The 21,347-nt window shown below is 37.4% G+C and overlaps 1 protein-coding gene and 1 long non-coding RNA gene across 4 annotated transcripts in view; both read left to right on the top strand.

Moving 5' to 3' along the window:
* fam49bb (family with sequence similarity 49 member Bb) overlaps nt 1-21,347 on the top strand; it is a 46,426-nt gene that overhangs the window by 9,732 nt on the left and 15,347 nt on the right. For 2 of the 3 annotated variants that reach the window (XM_082184015.1, XM_082184016.1), the window contains exons 2-3: nt 7,226-7,308; nt 21,000-21,082. In XM_082184015.1, the coding sequence (XP_082040141.1) occupies nt 21,010-21,082 (73 nt within the window). In that variant the 5' untranslated portion in view covers nt 7,226-7,308; nt 21,000-21,009. Of the gene's footprint in view, nt 1-7,225; nt 7,309-7,443; nt 8,266-20,999; nt 21,083-21,347 lie in introns of those variants that run through there. The other variant, XM_082184017.1, reaches the window with a different exon arrangement.
* Nucleotides 12,929-21,347, top strand: part of LOC309509385 — a 217,691-nt gene continuing 209,272 nt past the window's right edge. The window contains exon 1 of the long non-coding RNA XR_014209888.1: nt 12,929-13,062. This is a non-coding gene — a long non-coding RNA (uncharacterized lncRNA). The remainder of the gene's footprint in view (nt 13,063-21,347) is intronic.

Consider the following 21,347-nt stretch of genomic DNA (forward strand, 5'->3'; position numbering starts at 1 on the left):
GATTTGTGAACAAATAATTCATTTGAATCAGATCATTTCAATGAATCAGTTGATCCAGTTCACAGAACCAGAGTGAATGACTACGTAATGTAAACATGAATGTAAACATTCACCTTCATAATGCAAAATGGGATTTTGAGGATATTGCAATTTAAACTTTACCTCATGTAAACACAATACATAAATCAACTTAATGCGATTTAAGCTCATAATCATAGTTTTACACGATTGTAGTTATACTATGTGTAACCATACGTATGCCAATAAACAGGCATGCAAATATAATCACATTATTACTGCTCTGACCAAAGTGCACATGTACTCGGACATACACGGATGATGCGTGTTGTTCACACAACTTCATAAATGAACTCTGTGATTTTTCCCTCCGCTCCGAATCGCTGAACTCTGTCAACACAATTCAATGTGCACCTTACCTTCATCCAGCGAAGAACACGACGGCAGCATAGGCAACCGCAGTTACAGCATTGCTATGTTCATCACCACACCGAATATCCAATACATCCATAGAAATGTGTTTTGCGTTTTACGCAAGTTGAATAAAACAGTGGCCAGTAACACACCTACTGTATGTGAGTTCATCAGTTGTGATATGCATTGGGGTAGCCTATTTGAAGAATGGTGGTAAAAAATAACAACAATTCTTAGCGAATAATCAGAATAATAAACATTGCCGTAAAATTTAACGTTTTTTTATGCTATAGATAATGTATTTCTATAATAGAAATACTTTATTTTACAGTCCTGTTCCACATGTACATATACTATGTACTTGTTATAGTAATTACAATAACTGGGTACTAACTCTGAACCTACCCCTAAACCCCTTTTTCTTAGCGTCCGTTTCCATGGTGATTCGTCGCTCTGTTGATAATGTCTTGTGCGTTAACTGTTAACATACTCAACCATGGGTTGGCTGAACTAAGTCCCAGACACGGTTTTGGAACCAGTATACCTTGAGGAAGCAAGGTTTGGATTAATCAATCGAGAGGTTAACGTTTGATGGTAAGATAACCTTTCTTTCTGGAATACCATCCTGATTTGCTTTTAGAATTAAACTCTGTGATGGAGTGCAAGTTTCAGTCAATAATGACTTGAATTTCTGTGTTTTGCTGAAGTAAATCATATGGCATGCCATGCATGAGTGAGAATAAATGAAATAATAAAAATTTTTGGGTGAGCTATTCCTGTACCGTAACAGTACCGTACCGGACAGAAACAAGACTATGAGAGAAATGATTAGAGATGCTGATTTTCCATTTCCATTTCATATACATGTGTTTGCAATAGTAATCATCTGTATTGTTGTTCTCTGAACCGCAGACATAGAGAAAAAATCATTCTGTAAATGATTTCAGCTTCCTGGAAAAGTTTTTATTTTATTTTTTTAGATAACTCTTTAATATTGCCTAGATTTTAGGTCAATTTTATATGGATCACAGTGAATAAAATCCTTCTGTCCTTCAGCAATCTGTGTGTAATTCTCACAAGATGAGCTGTGGTGCTCAAACGAGCGGCACAGGATTAAATCCGGCTGCATCATTTGTTGATCCTTTTCCCCCTGAGTTACTCTACATTAGAGCTGCGTCATTTTGGATAAATTGACAAAATGTTAATTGCTTTTATTCTATTTAAATAATATTTAATATGAATGAATTACTTTTTAAATCTGTTTGAGTGAATGATTCAATGACTCACTCATAAAAACTTCTTTTTTTTTTTTTTACAAATCTCTTGAAAAATGTATACAATCTTTATGTGAAGCATCAATTTACTTTGAAAAGGTGATTTTTAGTGTATTTTGATCGCTACCATAGACATCAGTGTTTATATCCGAACTATATACTTTTATCCTGGTACTTCTGTGATGATTTATATATATTATATAAAAAACAGGAATACTGTGAAATGTTATTTTAATTTAAAATAATTGTTTCTATTTTTATATTTCTATTCAAAAATTGAATTTATTCCTGTGATGATAAAGCTGATTTTTCAGTGAGCTTAAGAGACTTCTTGCAAAAAACATAAATAAATGTAATGTTTCCAAACTTTTAACAGGTACTGTATACAACTTACTGTGTAAATGTGACCAGTAGATATAGTGATGTTATAAGCAAACACCACCACTAATTATATTATTTCATGGGATTTGCCAACTCTGTATTATGCTAATAAATTGCCTTCTGCTGCACTCACTCACTCAGTAACGTTTACACTGTGATTCTTATGTAAACTAAACTAGTCAATTTCCAGAGTGATTAGCTTCACTTCGTCGAATAAAAGGCATAATGATTCCCGTCCTCTCCCAGAGCTCCAGCCCCTCACAGCAAGGGGTTCCAAGCTGTTGCCTTGGTGACGTTCCAAGTATGATGTTCCGTGTTTTTGAGTTCTGAATTCTCATTAGACCTTTAGGGTGTCAGAATCTCAGCAGCTGCCATAGTAACGCAGCATTCCCAGGCTCAATCAAGTGACGATGATTATAAAGTCATCCACAGGAATGAGCTTATGCAATAATGGAGATGATTCATTTAGTATGCTGGCATAAAACTGAGACTCAGGATGGGGAAAAGAAATATTTGATATGGTGTGTGTTTAGACTTGAGCACACGTTTGTAATGCACTTTACTTTTGTAATGTGACATTTCAGGGTGAAAATGAATATTCAGAGAGAAGGAAATGTTGGGAGGGACGTTAAAACCCTGCTGTCTGTTTTTCATAAACATTAGTGTGTGTGTGTGTGTGTGTGTGTGTGTGTGTGTGTGTGTGTGTGTGTGTGTGTGTGTGTGTGTGTGTGTTTGTGTATGTGTATATGAATGACATGAATCAAACATGTATTATTGATTAATGAATTGGTAAAAACAAAATATATTTATAAATCAACATTAACAGTAAAAATAGTTGCTTATTGTTAGTTTGATACCAATGCATAATAATAATTGTTGTTGTTGTTATTATTATTATACAGTAGCGTATAATAGAGTATTATTAAGAGAATTGTGCACTAAGAAACTAGAGGCGTTTTGTATTGTCTTTTAGATAGCAAATAAAGAAAGACTGGTGTGCTTTGCAGAGCAAATTTTTTTAAATCTTTTTTATCTATCTACCATTACAAAATATTTTTTCTCAATTTTCCTTGTAGAAGATAAATATCATGCTGCATACATAGACCATAACACTTATTATGTGTATTTGTCTTCATAATGTTTACATGTATGTAATGCTGTAGACATGCAAGAGAAAATGTGATCCATGCAAAGCTCACAAAGCATGATCTGCATTATGCCTCTGGCAGTCCATTGAATGATTTTCACTCTAATGTGAGATCTAGTTGTCCTGCAGAGTAGAGCATGCTCTCAAAGCATTGACACAATGGGCAGCTGATGGTCCAGTTGCACTCCAGCATTTCCCACTGCTCTGCTAATTGCAGTGACTGGATTTCGCTGCTGTTCTCCATCAACATTGTTAGGAATGAACAGATGTTGGATAATATTTGGATTGTGCTGGATGCCTGGTTTATCTGTTACAGTTAATGGAAATCAACAGGCTTGTTAACTCAATTGGGTGTCATTTTGTATAGGCTCACAGCATATATTATTTAGACCATTTCCTCAACTCTCAGTATGGAAGCAAGAAGGCAAGGTTAACGTTTAACATCATTAATGTGGGTTTTTTTTAGGCTAGACTGTGTCTCCTATAAAGCACAGGCCCATTAAACCCATTAACCAACACACCCAATGTGCCAACTTAGTTTTTTTATTAAAAAGATCAAATCTATTAGATAAGCCTCAGAGACTTTCCCATGTAGTGATCCATGCATGCAAAATATCCACATCTACATTCTCTTCGATTTTGTAAAGATCTAGTAGAGACCATATCTGGAGCTGTTAGTTTAAAAACTTCCTCTACCACTCAGCAGCCTTCTTTGCTCAGAAATCCTTCTTTGTCTACACATGATAGAATCGTGTTATCCTGTAATGATGGTTTGTTAGCTAAATATAAAGCATCACAACAATGCCAGTGAATCCGTCTTATCTGTCTTATCTGAACTGGGTTCCATTTTATTAAAGCAAGATGACCATGTCCTTGCAACTCTTTGTTTGACCACCGAACCAATGTGTAGTCGTGACATACAGCATGGTTGGTTAGGCATGCTCTTTTTCATGGTTTGATCTGCTCTGTTGAGTTACATTTTCTCAATGCTGGATCTAGACTGAGCAATTTTCAGCATTTTTATCATGTTGGAGATTATTGTTAGACTGACTGAAGATTATGAAACGAGCAAATGGACATTTTTGCAATTTCAATGGCAAAGAAACTGCCAGTTTGAACCTACTGACCTCAGATGTGTTTTAGGAGGGATGGAATGATGACACCTCTCAAGGAAACATGACTCTTGTGCAAGCAGAGTTTTAACTGCCTTTATCTGACCTTCTGACAAATCTGTCAAGCTAAGAGTATTTTACAAAGAGTAACATTACACATAGTCAGGAATTCGCAGTTGCTAGTTTGTCAAGCATTTTTAGCTTTTTTGCTTTTGTTTGCTTTTCACACTGCTCAGAATAGGTTGAATGTTTTATTCAGATTTAAAGGGATAGTTCACCCAAAAATGAAAATTCTGTCAATTACTCACTTTCATGTCGTTCCAATCCTGTACGAATTTCATCATGTTCATCTTCGAAACACAAATGAAAGTATTTTAAATGAAAGCTGAGAGATTTCTGTCCCTCCATTCAAAGTCCACACAACTAAAACTTTGAGGAAGAGGTTCATCAAGGCACTGTAAACAGCTCATATGAATGAAGCCGTTTAATTGTTCATGAACGCATGTTCGTTTTTCACTTCCACTTTTGAATACGCGTTTATGCATACTCTGTGTATAGGCCTATAATTTGCAGGCATCAAGGAGCCGCAATCAATATATGCAGGGTATTGATTTGAAATCGCCTTTGAACGCCCACTTGCTTTTTACTTTTACTTAAGATAACTTGTACGCTGTACTTTGTCACTGGCTACATTTACATGCAACCAAATAATCCGTTAGTAATCGGATTGACGGCTCAATCGGACTTAAAAGCCGTATTGTAAACACCTTAATCGATCCGATTGAGCTCGATCCGAACAAAATTTCGATCGGATTGAAAGGGGTGCTCATCTGTTGCTCACCAAATTCTCTGCCATTGTCTTGTCAGTCATCTCTCCAGAGTTGTCAGGTCTACACAATAAAACCCGCCCAATTGCTAATAAAAACTAGCCCAATCACGGCCAAAACTAGCCCAATGGCGTTCCAGGGGGAGGGGTCTCCTTGTAAAAATCTCGTTCCAAGACTTTACCTACAAAAACTACCTGTGGCAACAGTGTGAAAGTAGCCCAATTTCACGGGAACACCGCGGACTTGGCAACACTGCATCCCTCTTGTCATGTGATAAGTGAAATCTGACTCCTGCTGCACTGTGCTGCGACTCTGAATGTAATCAGTGTACTGTTGTAACACCGGTAACACCGACTAGAGCAGCAAGCCTGGAGGAGCCATGATGAATAAAATACTTATTTGAAATATAAGATGACAAAATATTTTGTGTAATCTTACTCTTTAAAAGCCCATGTGAATATATGGGATGGTGTGTATTGTTTTAATTAATTTAGCATTGATTGAATTTAGTGTCCTAATGAACTAAAACTAATTTGACATTTTATATTACATTTGCATTTTTAATTTCTAGTGAATAAAAGCTTGCAAAAGGATTGTAAGGAATCTCATGATGTTGGTTTAATTTTAAGTTAGTTACTAAATTATATTTATTTTAATTTCGTTCTTCTGTGCTTCTGAGAAAGAATTCAGACATCTGCTTTAGAGTGCAGACATTCAAGAACCACTAAAGAAACTGAATGGTATAATTTATATATATAAAAAATACAGGATATGAATATAAACCAGATTTATGCTGTTGCATTGTTATTCAGTTGTTAGGGCATTTTGGATGGTAGGGTGTCTAGGTGATTGCCAAGGTGTTCTGGATGATTATTGGGCTGTTGCTAGTTGGTTGGTAGGCTGTCAATAATTGGTTGATAAGGTGTTCTGAATGGGTTTTTTGGTGGTTGCTAAGGTGTTCTGGATGTGTATGTTGCTTAGTGGTTTCTAGTGTGTTCTGGATGGTTGTTAGGTGGTTGCAAATGTGTTTTGGATGGTTGCTGCTAAGGTGTTTCTAAGTAGCAGTTTGGTGTTCTCTAAAGTTGCTAGGTGGTTGCTAGTGTGTTCTGGATAGTAGCTCAGTAGTCTTTATGATATTCTGGTCTCGACATGGCTCTGGTCCCTTCTTAAATGTGTGTGTGTGTGTGTTTATTTTCTTATCAACCATGCAAAAAGCATTAATTTGATTGTTTAGAAAAATAATAAAACATTCTTCTCAACAAACTTCATGATTTGAGCATACTTGGCACAAACGATGCAGGATGTGTCACACACTGATGTCTAGCAGGGTTACGGGTTGTCAAATAACAGCACTATATGGTCTACACTGACACAAGGTAAGGGTGAAGCTAGCAAGCACAATGGAAAGCTGAAGTCTGTCGTGAATGGGAGGAAGTGTTGCACAAGAGGAAGTGGCCAGAACACCTCCCAGCGCTTTACCACTAGGGCAGTTTTTCAGCCTACAGGCATTACATGAAGAGGGGACAAAGTCAGCTTGAATGTTAAGAATATAATTATTACAAATCTAGCACATCCCCTGCCCTGTTCAAACCACACATCTGCAAGCTTGAGTCTTGTGGTATGATGAGGGCTTGATTCACTGCAGCCGTTAGACCAAAGCTGCGCACAGTAGTTGTTTTGATAACTTTGACACAAGACGACACTCTGTTTGTTTCTGTGGTTATGGGCTAATTATTCTGGCGTGGTATAACAAACCTACATGAAATAGAAGGACGTTTGAAGCAAGTTTAAATTCAGGAACTTAATGTACACTGAGTGATTAGGTTGTGAGAATACATTAGTCTGGCTTTAGTATGTTAAGGATTATTCAAGGCTTTGAATTGTGAAATAATGGGGAGAAAGACTGTAACAGACACATTTTTAGAGGAATTGAAAAGGAGAAATGCTGCTTAAAAGCACATTCAGTGATTGATTTCACAGCTCTGTTTCTTTTTATTTTTCTTATTTTTAGCGGTGATAATGAGAAATTATTTTTCTCTTCTCTTTTTGCAGATTGTTAGTACTTCTGTAGGATTGCGACCTTGGCGAGTGCCTGGCTAGGCCTCCCTTCTGTCACCTCCTCTGCTTTTCTGCTGGTAAGCATCTCAACACACAATCACAACTCTATTACAACTACTGTGCAGTTATTTTACTACTTGAACTGATGTGAACTGTAGCAACTGTTTTGTTCAGATTTTTATATTAACTGTAATATTTTTTTCTAGGATAATTAGCCTATTAAGATGGCACTGATGTATTCTAAATAGAAATGTTTTGTAACATTGTAAAAGTCTTTAGTGTCACTTTTGATCAATTTAATGCAAAGAAAATTTTGATTGGTAGTGTAAATACATTTACTAAATCTGAATTTCAGAACCAACATGAAGAATTTGTTGAAACTAAACCACAAAAATCAGCTCATTCTGAAAATGCACTTACATTAACATGGTACGGTAAAATATGACCCCTTTAAAATCACTGCCATATTACAGTTACTGTGCTGTAATTGCTTTTCATATTACACATCTTCCTAGCTAGGTACAATGCTTCAAGTTTGTTGCACCAAATGTTGCACTAAGCAACAAAATCACAGCCAGTTAAAATATATTTGACATTTAAAATACAAACACGCAGTGCAGGAGTTTGAACCAATGAGATTTTACTGTGGGTGGAGCTACTGACAGTGCAACAAAAAATGTGACCGTCAAAATGACTTGATGCATAAAGTTGGTTAGGAAGAACACTTGACTGTTTTATCGCATTACATTTGTTTTGAACACAGTGTTCATGTGCTGTATCTTGAACATGTAAAGGTGTTCAGTTTTCATTATAAATTGTTTTTAAAGTGTATTGCAAGACCTTCACATCTGAATGACACCACAGTTCAGTTGTCCAGAAACCACTTCCTCTCTCCTGCATTCCCCTGATTTCTTAGCATTGACTCTCTTTTGTCAGTTCAGCATTCTGGGTGTCCTGGTGCTCTAGCTCTCATATGATTCTGCTCTGGGCTGCTGGATTTGGGGTGTGGGACATTCTTGTTTCAGTGTTTTCTGGTATGTGGAGTTTTCCTGTTCTCACGGCTGTTGATGTGTTGCAGGTGCAAAGCAGTCTTTGAGTTTATCATCTGTCTTAGTATTTATAATTGGTTTGAGCGTTGAGACAAGCTTTGGGTTCTTTCGTTTAAGCTTTGGACACAAACAGCAAATATTTGTGTGTGTTTATTGTTTTATGATTTACTTGATTCAGTATTTTTGTTTTGTTTTATACACTTATACTTGATCATCTTCAACTATATAGTCTGACATCTGAGAAAGCAGTGCAGTTTTCCCAGCAGTTGATGGCATGTAGTTCTGTCACAATTGTTTTTCAAGCTTTAATAAAAGAGAGAGAACGTCTTGCTTTGCACTTTTTTCCAACAGAGATGTGAGCCCAGATTGTGTAACAAGGCCACTGCGGAAGTGAATGGCATTGTGGGACATAAAGAAGGCTTGAGTAATGCAGCTTCCTGTTCCTCTAGGATGGCGGCTTATGTAATCATAGTGTCAAAGTTTAGAGAAGGTGGCCCCATTTATATGCATGATGGAGGAGAGTCTAAAGCTAAGCGAATAGCTGTTTGTGGTTTCTCTCAGAGCATGGAGAGGGTACTGAATGCCTGCCAGTTTTCAGTCGGGTGGGCAAGAACGTTTAGATGTTATACATTAGAAATGCATTGTCGTGTGATGAAAGAGGGGATTATTTGGGCTAGGTTCGGTCCCGATTATGAAATTTGGCTGACGGTTAATTGTCAAAGAAATAATTGCGATTATGGTGATCAATTGTCTGTTTTAGGGCTTTATCTTACATTTTTTGGTGTGCTTCGTTCATTAAATAATTGTCACAAATTGTTGCGATTAATTGAATCCTTTGTACTTTGCAGTGTAAGATTAATATAGTTAACACCTTTAAATATAAAAGTAATTTTCTGTAAATAACTGAAACAATCTCAACAAACTGGCCAATTACAATAAATGCAATCTTAGTGCAATGCTTTAACTTTGTGCCAGATTTAAAGGGATAGTACACCCAAAAATAAAAATTCTGTAATAATTTACTCATGCTCAAGTTGAACGAAACCTGTATGAGTTTCTTTATTCTGTTGAAAACAAAAGCTATTTGGAAGAATATTGGCTACCAAACAGTTGCTGGTCCCCAGTGACTTCCATAGTACAAATGGAAGGAAGTCAATGACAGAATTTTTAGTTTTGGTTGAATTATCTCTTTAAAGTGTGCAGAAAGCTGGATAATGACCCATAAACAAATAACTAATGAATATCACCCGTTATTCTTAACCATTCAGTCAGCTTTAACTTGCCAATGCTGGAAAAAAATCTATCTATCTATCTGTCTATCTGTCTATCTGTCTGTCTGTCTGTCTGTCTGGTCACTCACGTGAGATCTCAGCAATATCAAACGATCAACGATTCCGATGGGCCGACGGGCAAGTGTGGCACACAATTTTTTTTTTTTTCTTGTTCGCGAATCTGTTTCACCTGGATGTACATCACAATAGGGAAGAAAAGACTACCACAACTTTTATTTTAGATGACAACATGCCTCCGCCCTTATGACTTTTTTTTAGCTTGCGTCTTTTTCCTCCCCCAAATTATTTTATTTTTATTATTTCCTTCCCCTAACCACCCATGTTTATTTTTGCCTTTGTTTCCATGGATACATTGACAAGCTGGTGCACACATAATTGCTGACTTTGAGGTAGAGAACACACCCTTTTCATCTTGACATCTATCTGTAAGCAGACACCTAGTTCATAAAATGCACTCACAAAATTTCATTTTAGCATTTGGATTATTCCAAATCTTGTGGCTGGGAGCCAATGAAAACGCCTTGTAGTTTTGCAAGGCGAGAATGGATTATATATGCCTAACAGTGGAGCCTGAGGTCATCTTTAACAGTGTCAGCCCCTCCCCCCTGCATATCAGCCAATGCTGCCACTGTCTGGTAATCTTGAAAACTGCCTCTACAAGAGGATTCACCACTTTAATAGGATTTACACGATTGCTCTGAGCTGTTTGTTGTTGGAATAACTGTATGATTCATGCCTGATTATTTTCAGATGTCTGGCGGTATCAGTTAGACAGTTACAGTCTGTCCATCTGCATTTTGATTACAAATGAGATTGGATTGCTGGTTATTAATAATCGAAACTGAAAAACAAGTCTCTTCCACATCATGTGTATACCATCTCTGGTTATAATTAAACTGGTGTCTTGAACTGCCTTCCTACAGTCCAGGGAATTTCAAATGTCTGAAATGATAATGAAAATTAATAAAATCTTAAAAGATTGTTATTTTGAAAGAAATGAATACTTTTATTCAGCAAGGATGCATTGTATTGAACAAAAGTGATGACATTTATAATGTTAAAAAAGATTTCTGTTTCAAATAAATGTTGTTCTGAAAAATGTATCGTGGTTTCGACAAAAATATGAAGCAGCCCAACTGTTTTCAACACTGTTAATAATAAGAAATGAGCAAAAAAAAAAAAGCATATTATAATGATTTCTGAAGTATGTCACACTAAAGTAGAAAACAGTATTTTAAATTGTAGTAATATTTCACAATATTACTGTTTTTATACTGTATTTTTATGCTTGATGAGCCTAAGAGACTTCTTTCAAAAACTTTAAAAAATCATACTGACCCCCAACTTTTGAACAGTTGTGTAATTGATTTTGCTTTGTTGTAAAGTATCTCTTCAACTAAAAATCAATGCTATACTTGTATCTTATATTTCTATAAAATGATTAAAAAAATCACTTAGCTTAATTGACTGGAAGAGTCATGAATGACTAGAAATCATGAAAATTCATTGGTGTTGTCAAGTGTTGGAGCCCTAAATGACAGATAGTTTTAGTATGAATGGGAATGCCCTGACACAAATCTAGGGTGTTCTGGGTGGTTTCCAGGTTCCATTTCTGTGGTTTAGAAGATGTTTTTAATGCTTTTTAGTATGTCGCTATTTGTCTGGGTAGTAAAAAAAAACCACACAAAAAAACCACAAAGAAGGTCCATCCCAAATGACTAATATTCTGCTCTCTGGACATGGTTCATGGTTTTGCCTCTTTTATTGCCCCACAGGGAAAATCTACTATTGAATCTAGTGTGTTGTAAATAAACTCTGTTGTTTTCCATATTTATCTATGTGTGTTTGATTCAGTTGATTTTGAGCTTTCTGCCATGGTATTTCTAATTTAAATTTATGGTAATGGTTGGTGTAATGCTTATTTGGTGGTGTTGGAGTGTTAAAGTAATTGTTTATTTTGTACAGCAGGTGGCGCCATTTGCAAACTTATAAGTTATTGTCCTACACATGTGTGTTGTTTCTGGATTTTAGACACTTTCATCACTTTTTGAAAGTGGCAAATTATGTATTATTTTGGTAACTATCTTCATTCCTAAAAATGATACTGTACATTGACTTGAATTAGATGATTGAATCCGATTTGAACTTAATAAATGTATGGGTGGTATTTCTGAATGTCATTGTACTACCACCTGTCACTAGCTGGGCAGTGAAGAGGGGACATTAGTGACCAACCCTAGAAAGGCCCTAGAATGTCTTTACTATCACAACAATCCATCTATCCCAAGATCTATTCTGGGGTAGGTAACTAAACTAATGATGAGAATAAATAAGTGAAATTGACAATAAAAGTAATTTTTGGGGGGGCAAAACTTCAAATGATGCCTATAGTTGACTACATTTTAGCAAAGCTGTGGGTGTAGGACTTAAAGGGTTAGCTCACCCAAAAATAAAAATTCTGTCATTAATTTCTCACCCTCATGTCGTTCCAAACCCTTAAACTTTCGTTCGTCTTCGTAACACATCTTTTTTATAAAATCTGAGAGCTTTCTGTCCCTCCGTTGGCGGCTAGGCAACAACCATTTTGAAGCTTCAAAAACGTATAAAGAGATCGTAAAGCTAATCCATATTAATCGAGCGGTTTAGTCCAAAATTTTCTGAAGAGACACGATCACTTTATATAATGAACAGATTGGATTTAGGCTTTTATTCACATTAAAGGGTTAGTTCACCCAAAAATGAAAATTCTGTCAGTAATTACTCACCCTCATGTTGTTCCAACCCCGTAAGACCTTCTTTCATCTTCGGAACACAAATTAAGATATTTTTGATTAAATCTGAGAGCTGGCTCACTCCTCCATAGGCTTCTAAGACATTATAACTTGCTGGCCCAGAAAATGCATTAAAGACATTGTTAATATAGTCCAAGTGACTACAGTGGCTCAATCTTAAGTTTATAAAGCAACGAGAATACTTTTTGTGCGCAAAAAACAAACAAAAATAACGACTTTATTCCACTATTCATTTCCTTCTCTCTGGGCCTCGAGTTTTTTCACGTAGTATAACTGCGCAGCGCGTCTGTGTTGTACGTCACACGTAGGCTCACTATTGGCCGACGCTGGTCATGTGTGTGATGCGTGTGACGTATAACACAGAAGCGCTACGCAGTTATACTACGTGAAAATTTTTTTGGGGGTGAACTAACCCTTTAACATTGCTCAGCAAACATAAACAGAAGCTCAACTGTACTTGCTTGATGCGTAAGAACAAACCTCATTGGTTTTTACAGAAGTTTAAACATGTTGTGTAACACACGAGAATGAACCTCATTGACTCTCGCATGTCATGCGAATATGCTTGAGCTTCCGTTTACCATAACTGATACGTGCGTTAATGATTGTTTATCCTTGAATTCATAAATAAAATTAGTTCATCACAATCGTGTCTCTTCGGAAGATTTGGACTAAACCGCTTCATTCATATGGACCCAGTTTTTGGGTGAGCTAACCTTTTAATTCTACTACAAAGTAGAAAGTAACTTAAGTAAATGAAGAGAAGTTTCCATTCAACAAAGCTAAATATACATATTTCAGTTTGAATTTGGATACACTTGTGTTTTTAAGTGCACTTTTGCTTTTCCATTGACCTTTGGCAATAATTGCCCTTTTAAGACATGATATGAGGTGAAGTGCTGCTGAGCGAGCAGACGCAGCCACTGAGATCTGAGACATCTTTTAGGTATGAGAAGGATGGCAGTGTGTTTTGTGAGTCAGTCAGTGCCTGCTCTCAGAGACATGTTGATGCAGCTGAAGGGAGAGGAAGGATTAGTTAAATATTCATTGGTTTAGCTCCCCTTTCATTTACCATGTGTCATATACACACTGCACTTACCGCCCACCCATGCATACCACATACGTTTTACAGACGCTGTCATTCCCCTGCTGTGTTAATGTCAAGATCATTCTCCATTGACCATTTTTGCTAAAGTTTTATGAAGCCATCATTAAGTCTGTTATGAAAATAGTGCAGGCTTCCTATATTTTTTCTTAATACCTGCTCTTGGTCTTGGTGCCCAATTCATCAGTCCACTCCCCAATGGTTAATATAAAAAAATATATTTTTCATGATAAACTTCACCTTCCTTTACCCTTTTCTTACCTTATTATGAAATTTACATCAGTCCTAAATTAAGAATTGTGGGTATTAGTATTTTCTTGATACAATACATTTTTATTTTATTTTATTTTATTTTCCAGAGAATAGGGAGTGGTCGACTGCACACTCCTTTCAGCAGAGGGTGCTCTGTGCCTAAAAATCCATCTCAAGCCTCTTAGCGTAAATCCAACTCATGTTGTACACAACCCCAAAAATCCCATCACAGTTTGACAGTGCCCCACCCTTTACACTCCGCACGAACAACTCTCCTGACCGCCACACTCTTATTCTGAATTAAGCAAACCGAAAGAAACTGAAACAAGCATTTGACATTTTCTTTTTGTCAAATAATGTCTTTTTTTTTTTTTTTTGATAGCCAAGAGAGACATCAGTGCTTCAAATAGGGGGTCTGACATTGTATTTCTTACACATGCAAACTTCTAGCCAAGATCTCCATCTTGAGGCTGTGAAAGTGCCATAGCCAGTGTTAATCTGTATGCAGAGGCTAAACGTCCTGCGCTTGTCTTGCGCCAAATGACTTTCTCAGATCTTAAAGACCTTCACTGTAAATGAAGGACACCAACACATGAATTCTCTCCAGTTCTGCTGTTTTCTGAAGCGAACATGGACGTTACACTACCTGTGACATTTAGGAGGCAGGATGCAAGTTCTGTCTATCAGTTTTCTTTCTTTCTTTTTTTTTTTTTGGTGTAACTCATTGTTCCTTTACAAAATATAAGGAACTCTGAAAGATTACATTAATCTCAACAGCTTCAGAAATGGAAGTGATGCATGTTTGTCGATTAAACAGACTTTGAACGTTTGGAATGGGGCAGCTTAAAATTCCTTCTCCCAACATTTCAGATGAGGTGCCCTGTTTTGGCTTATGATATTCGGTTGCCATGGTTTCTGGCTTTGATCGTGAAAGGTACATCGCCGCCTAAGAGGTCCTATTGTAGGAGAGATTAACCAAAAATCCTACTCTCAACCTTTTCGGTTATCAGCATACACCACCACCTACTTGAGAATTATGCAAATTCTTTAAATGATAACAATTGTAAGTGAGCAGCAGTAACGTCACGCTGTTTGTGTGTCACTATTTTTCATGGTGCAGGTTACATCAAAGCTACAAATGTCACGGTTGTCATTTGACAGTGTTGTTGCAGTAAAATTCAAACCAGAGGCACCAATAGCTTACATCCCTCAAGAGCGCCGCAACCTCATTGGCTTATCCGGCAGTTTGTTTTGATTTTGTGCTTAAAGAGGGCATTAAAGCGGCTGTTTACTCCAGTGTGGCCAGTGTGGGCGGAGCTACAAGTCAAAAACAAATGCACGCTTCCCCTCATCCATCATCCTTTTGATTCCTTCATTTTATTTAACTCATCAACTCAGCCGGTTGGGGTTAGGCAGGTCAGGCAGGTCATGCAAGATTTTTAGGCTGAATGAAGGGTATCTGCGCCCCCATTTTCTGTTTGACTGGGTGGGTTTCAAGGGTTCGGGGTGAAATCAGAGCACAGCTTTTCGGCTAATACGATGTGGCGGCACGCCCCGGGAAATTTAGGTCAAGTTAAAACTGCAGACAAGGATGTAAGTGATGCTGCTGTAGAGTGACACTGCATGATGCATCACAGGCATGCACACATTACTCATACTTGAGCATACCTTAACAGATATCACAGACACACACTTGACGTTTGGAAATTGATTGTCAATAAATGTGTATTTTAAGCCTGAATTGCATAAATCTCTGGCTAAGCCTCTATAAATTAGATTTTAGACAAGGCTGCTTTGTTACAGTAAGTGTCGCTCTTCTGGCAATATTCTCCCATTAGGATCAGTTCTGCACATACTTCACCACATACATAACTGGATTATTACATCCACTCACTCAAATAAGCAAGCACATGAAAACACACTAATTCACTCGCTCCCCTCCCCCTCGATGCCCCAGGCAGCCGGTTAGCCACTCCACGGCCGTGCCCACGTGACGGAGGGGGAGATTGTTTTTTTTCTTTTTTCTATGCCGCCACAACTATAGCGTAGTATGGCGGAGCACGTGGATTCCCATGCTGCAGTGCTCCTGCAGAATTCCAGCATGCCATATGTTATCGGTTGCATTGCATACATGCATTTAGATTACTGTAAAATATCGGAGCGGATATAAAAGCAGCTCATTCTATTTTACATTTTTACCAGGATAACTGATGATGTATTTCTGCATCTCAGACTGGAATGTCAGTTATTGGTTGAATTCCGTGATTAATCAGAGTGTCGCTGTTGCGCTAGTTGTGCATTTTTGGCGCATTACCTCATCGCTATTCATATATTCATATGCAAGCTCTTAAGTCGGGACTACTGTTCCAGTGCCCTCATCCTCCCCTCCACCTCGCCATTCGCTTTCTGATTGGCTGTCGGTGTGTTTTTGGTAGCACCAGCTTTTTTTCAGCTCCATGGATACAGTGGAGTGCAGGAGAAGGAGAACTTTGCGTGCAGCCAATCAAAATGCAGTAGTGAATGGTAAGTGCCCAGCAGGCTTAAATGAACCCCCCTTTGCCCCCCTCCTTCTCCAGATCCCATCGTAGCTCCTCTCCTCCAGCACGCAATCTCCCAGTAGGAGGCTTCCAAAAGAAAACAACCAGGTCAGAGCCTCTCTCTGTCGGAAAGCGCTCGTATGGGGAGCTCGCCTTCACCCTTTGGGACCGCTGTGAATGAAGCTGAGAGGCAAATGCACTGAGCCTAATATAATCTTCACTCTTGCCTCAGTGTGGCCCACATACCCTGTTGTTGTCATGAGGAGTAATTAGGACCTTTAAGCCAATGATATCATTACCACAAATGAAAACTTTTGACTTTATGTATTTTGTCTATGAAAAAAAGATCTTTCTCTAAATTAATATTTTACGTTTTTTGTTTTATTACGAAATATGATTGTCAGTGAAAATTTGGTGCAATATTGGATTTTTGAGATGGGCGTCCTTGGAATGACCCCCTAATGGTTAGAGGGAGCGCTGGCTGGGATTTGGGGTTGGCGCACTTGGCAGCAGTACATCTTTGGCATGGCTTGGATTCAGATCACATTTATTTTTAGTAACTTTCCATCAGTATGAACACAGTAAAGCGGGCGCAAAAGCATTATATTATATTATATTATATTATATTATATTATATTATATTATATTATATTATATTATATTATATTTAGTGCTGGCCAACGAAAAAAAAATATATATATATATATATATATATATATATATATATATATATATATATATATATATATATATATATATATTAGTATACAATATAATACTTCTTAAATATTTACATGCATATGTGTGTATTTATATACACATTAATAATTATACACAGTACACACACATATATAATTTTGGATGCAATTAATCGTTGCCCAGCACTAATTGTATTATGTTATGTTATATTAATAAGGTGATTTTGGATTTCATTGTTCTTCAGATTTCTTGGTTGTCCATAAAATTAACGCTTTCTGTAACATACTTTTGCACACCTAAAAACGTAACCTTTGCAAGCAAGCCAAGGGAAGATACTATTATTTGCACTGCTTCAGCGGTTGTTTCGTGAGATACACCTCTGACCTTGAACTCTAATCCTAAGATTTGCTAAGCCTTGACCTCCACATGATCCTCTGTGTAGCTTTAACCTGTCACTGTCCCTCACCATTTGTCCATGTGTCTCTTTGTAAAGTGTGAATGTCTGAATCAGTTAGAGTATGCTGGCTCAGGTGAGTTTTTCTTCTGTCAGTATGGGTTAGAGTGCTTTTGATCATTGATTTACTGTCAGTATCTTCCAATCCCTGTAACTGTTTGAGACCCTCACACACAGATGATCCCAGCTCAGACACTTCACCTGACTTCAACCCCTGCGTCACTCCTCGTCAAATCTCATGCCCACTGTATCTTTGCCTGTTTACCTGTCTACCTCTTCATGTCTCAACTTTCCACCTGTCAGCAGCCTGTCTCCTGTCACTCTACATACGCCCTCTCCATCTCTCTGCCGTGTTCCCAGCCCAGACATGCACGAGACTAGTTGACATGAAATTTCAAGAAATTCCAGCAATGCCATGTGGTGTGTTTTATCTACAATTCATTTCAATGAAATGAAATGATTTTTTTTAATGAATTATTATAAGGGATATAATCGATTAAATGAACAGATTGATTAAATTAATACCAAATGTAATAATTAAATTAATTGCATGATGTCAATTAATTAAGCCAATAAATATCAATTCATGTTATTTATTTAACATAAATAATATTATATTATAGTAGTAGTAAGGGCGAAGTTTTACACCTTCCCTTATACATTTAACCTAAACTCTTGCATGTTAAGAAAATATATGGTATATGACTCTCCACATACTAACAAGTTACATAAACCAACAGCCAATATAATTCACTTATTCACTCCAAGAGCGATCTGCTATTTATACTTCGCCCCTATGACTAACGTTAATTGTAATGACAGGCGTGTAGGAGTGACTGTTTTTCCCATGCTGTCCAGATTTGCATCTCTTTTAGAAGTGTCCTGTCTCACCATCAGCTAGATTATATAACAGTCATATACACACATAAACACTTATGTCTGTGACCTACATCTAGCTGTCTGCATGCTTATGTGTGTGTGTTTTTATACTCCTCTCCCTTCCCGCCAGAGGCGCAGGAATCATGGGTAATACGCTGCTGTTGTCATGGCCTAGATTGACCCTTTCCCTCTCGTTTGCTTGCTTCTCCTCTTTCATCTTTTGTACTTGGTGAAAGAAAACACATCCCAGTCTTTTTTGTTGTTCAGCCTGTATGTAGTCATGACATTGTGTACATCTGTGTCAATACTTTGTGGTTGTGTGTGTGTACTTGTACAACTATCTTTGTATTGTAAGGATATATTATATTATATTATATTATATTATATTATATTATATTATATTATATTATATTATATTATATAAGGTGCAAAAGAGAACTCAATTCGGTACTCTCATGATATGTGAGAAGTTTTCTTTGTGCATGCATTCAAAGCACACACCCAGATAGCCCTGACATTAGCCTGTATATCAATGGCTCAAGAGTCAAGCCTCCGTTACTAGCTCAAAAATTATGTTTTGGAATTTTCAATGGAGCCTTGTATAAGAAATTAATCCTACAAAAAATGTGTCTGCTTTGCATCGTGGCCACACCATTATTACTTGCTTATGATTGATATTAAAATTCTAATTTTGTCTTAAATAAACATAATAAAAACACGCACAAAAATGTGTTTTGGCGTAGTTTTAATAGATTATCTGCAGCTGAATTGTGCATTTGGTAAATGTATAAACAAAACAAACAAAAAAATAAATAAATTACATTACAGGATTCAAATCAGATACTCCTGTCACGCAAGAGGCTTACCCACAGGACCACTGGAGTTCTTGGTAAAAATAACTTTTATACCAAGAAATATCATTGTAAGCCGATGGGAGAATGCCTCCACCACAATTCTCAGTGTTTTATCTGGTTATATGTCAGGTGACTGTTTTAGAGGACACTGGTATATACTAGGAAGGAAGGATTTTTTCCTTCTGTGTGATTTCTCAGAATCGTCCTTGTACAGTTTACTTTTCTAACAGGCTAAAACACAGTGCTTTTATAACTGTGTTGGAGCGATTTTTGTAAAGATCAGTAACATTAGAAGTCCACTTTCAGTTTTAGCCAAGGTTTTCCAAAATAGTCATATTTTTTATCTTGCTTCTTTCTGTTAATAATATATTACATACAAAAAGCGGCAGCTCTATTGTTTTGCATTGCATTGACACTGCATTTGCATTGACATAGTGTTTATACTTTTTTTGGTTTTAATGAAAGGATTTGTGAGCGTGCAGAACTCGCGCTGAACAAAACCTCCACCATTTTAAACGGATTCTGACTAACTTAAACATCTGATTGGCAATTGCACGCTCAACAGATATGTCTGTGATTGGCTACAAAGCTCAACGCTGCAAAAACACGTTGTAAATGGAAACCTTTGATACTCTTCACAAAGCACTTACACAAACACTCACTGGAGCATTTTAAAGAAGCTGACTATAAGCGGGTACCGGTACTGAAGAACGGCAGGTTTGGCAGGACAAAGATACATTTTGGCAGCCGCCAAATATTTACAAAGTAGGAAAAACCCTGCATTGAATGTACATTTCTATAGCGTGCATGAACACTGGTGCTTTACAAGAAACGCACTAGAAAATGTCATTCTTGTCCAATGTCTGCACTATTTCTCTCCAGAAGTTATGACTGTGCTCATCGACACGGGTGTCTATTGTTGTTGCATCTCCAGAAGTTTGAAGATGTTGTTGTTCCGTCTTTTCCGTTTCTTTTTTGTTTGTAAAACAACGGGCCAAAACAGTGTTATCTCTAAACAAGGCAAACACTGGCTTGCACACATATACTGGTGGTAAAATGTACTTTATGCGCATTGAATGCATACTGTACTCTACCTGACCTGTAAAAAGTTAAGTATATTGGGCTTCAATATGTGTTTGTGCTTTAAACTAGGATCGAAGATAGTACCATTTATACTTTTTATTAGTTCATAAAGTCAGTAACTCAGAAAATAAAGTCCTGTCTTCTATTAAAATTACCCTTTTATTGAATGGAATGTGACTTTTCCCTCCTCGATTTAGCTGTGTGGAAGGATTGCTTGGCCTTGCTTCTGTACTGCACCCCTGTCTACTGTCAGTGTCTACTGTTATTCACGTTTTGCAAAAGCAAAATAGTAAACCCAATGGCCTCAGTTATCCCAAGAGAATGAATGGTTTTTAGAGGGCTGTTTTTACATCTAAAAACACTAGTCTACTTCCTAAATCTTGACTTTGAACGCCTGGGGCCCCTCAATAGGGAACTGAACGTGAGCAGTAGGCATGACATGCACAGTTGGCACTGGCCACCTAAGCGCAGGGATTCCCGTAACTCTGTGTGTGTGCTGAAGGAGGGGGGTTACAGTAGTGACATCTGGTCGACCCAAGGCCCTGCACAGGAAAACCACTGCGTCTGGAGAGTGGAAGCTGTGGGGTAAAGGGAAGGAGCGTCGACTGCTGGTTGGAGGGGCGATGGTTTCTTGACCGATAACAGGGGAGATAAGCTCCATTATGGAATCAAAGTAGAGCACTTAAGTGCCCTCAACTTAAACTGACCGCCAGAATCATGCTTTCTGTTCAAAATGTGTCACTTAACTCTGACTCTTTCTCTTTCCCTTTAGGTACGTTGTCATGGGGAACCTCCTCAAAGTTTTGACATGCACAGACCTTGAACAAGAGCCCAACTTCTTCCTCGATTTTGAAAGTGAGATATTTCTCCCTTTTCTATAAACTCTTTCATTTATTACTTGTAAACAGTCTTCCATTCTTAAAACTTCCTTCACAATATGCACTACTTTAGTATCTCATGTGTCCTTGTTGGTATGTTCGGGCACTTTGTCATCAACTTTGCCATTAAGATGTGTAAGTCATCACCCGGTCACCATATAAATAATGCCAGTTCCCCTTTGGAACTTGATACTATCTAAAACTCCTTTCCCCTGGAGACTGATTCATGAACCACAAACAAT

The sequence above is a fragment of the Leuciscus leuciscus genome (genome assembly GCF_965113295.1).
Source record: "Leuciscus leuciscus genome assembly, chromosome: 11".
Classification (NCBI taxonomy): domain Eukaryota; kingdom Metazoa; phylum Chordata; class Actinopteri; order Cypriniformes; family Leuciscidae; genus Leuciscus; species Leuciscus leuciscus.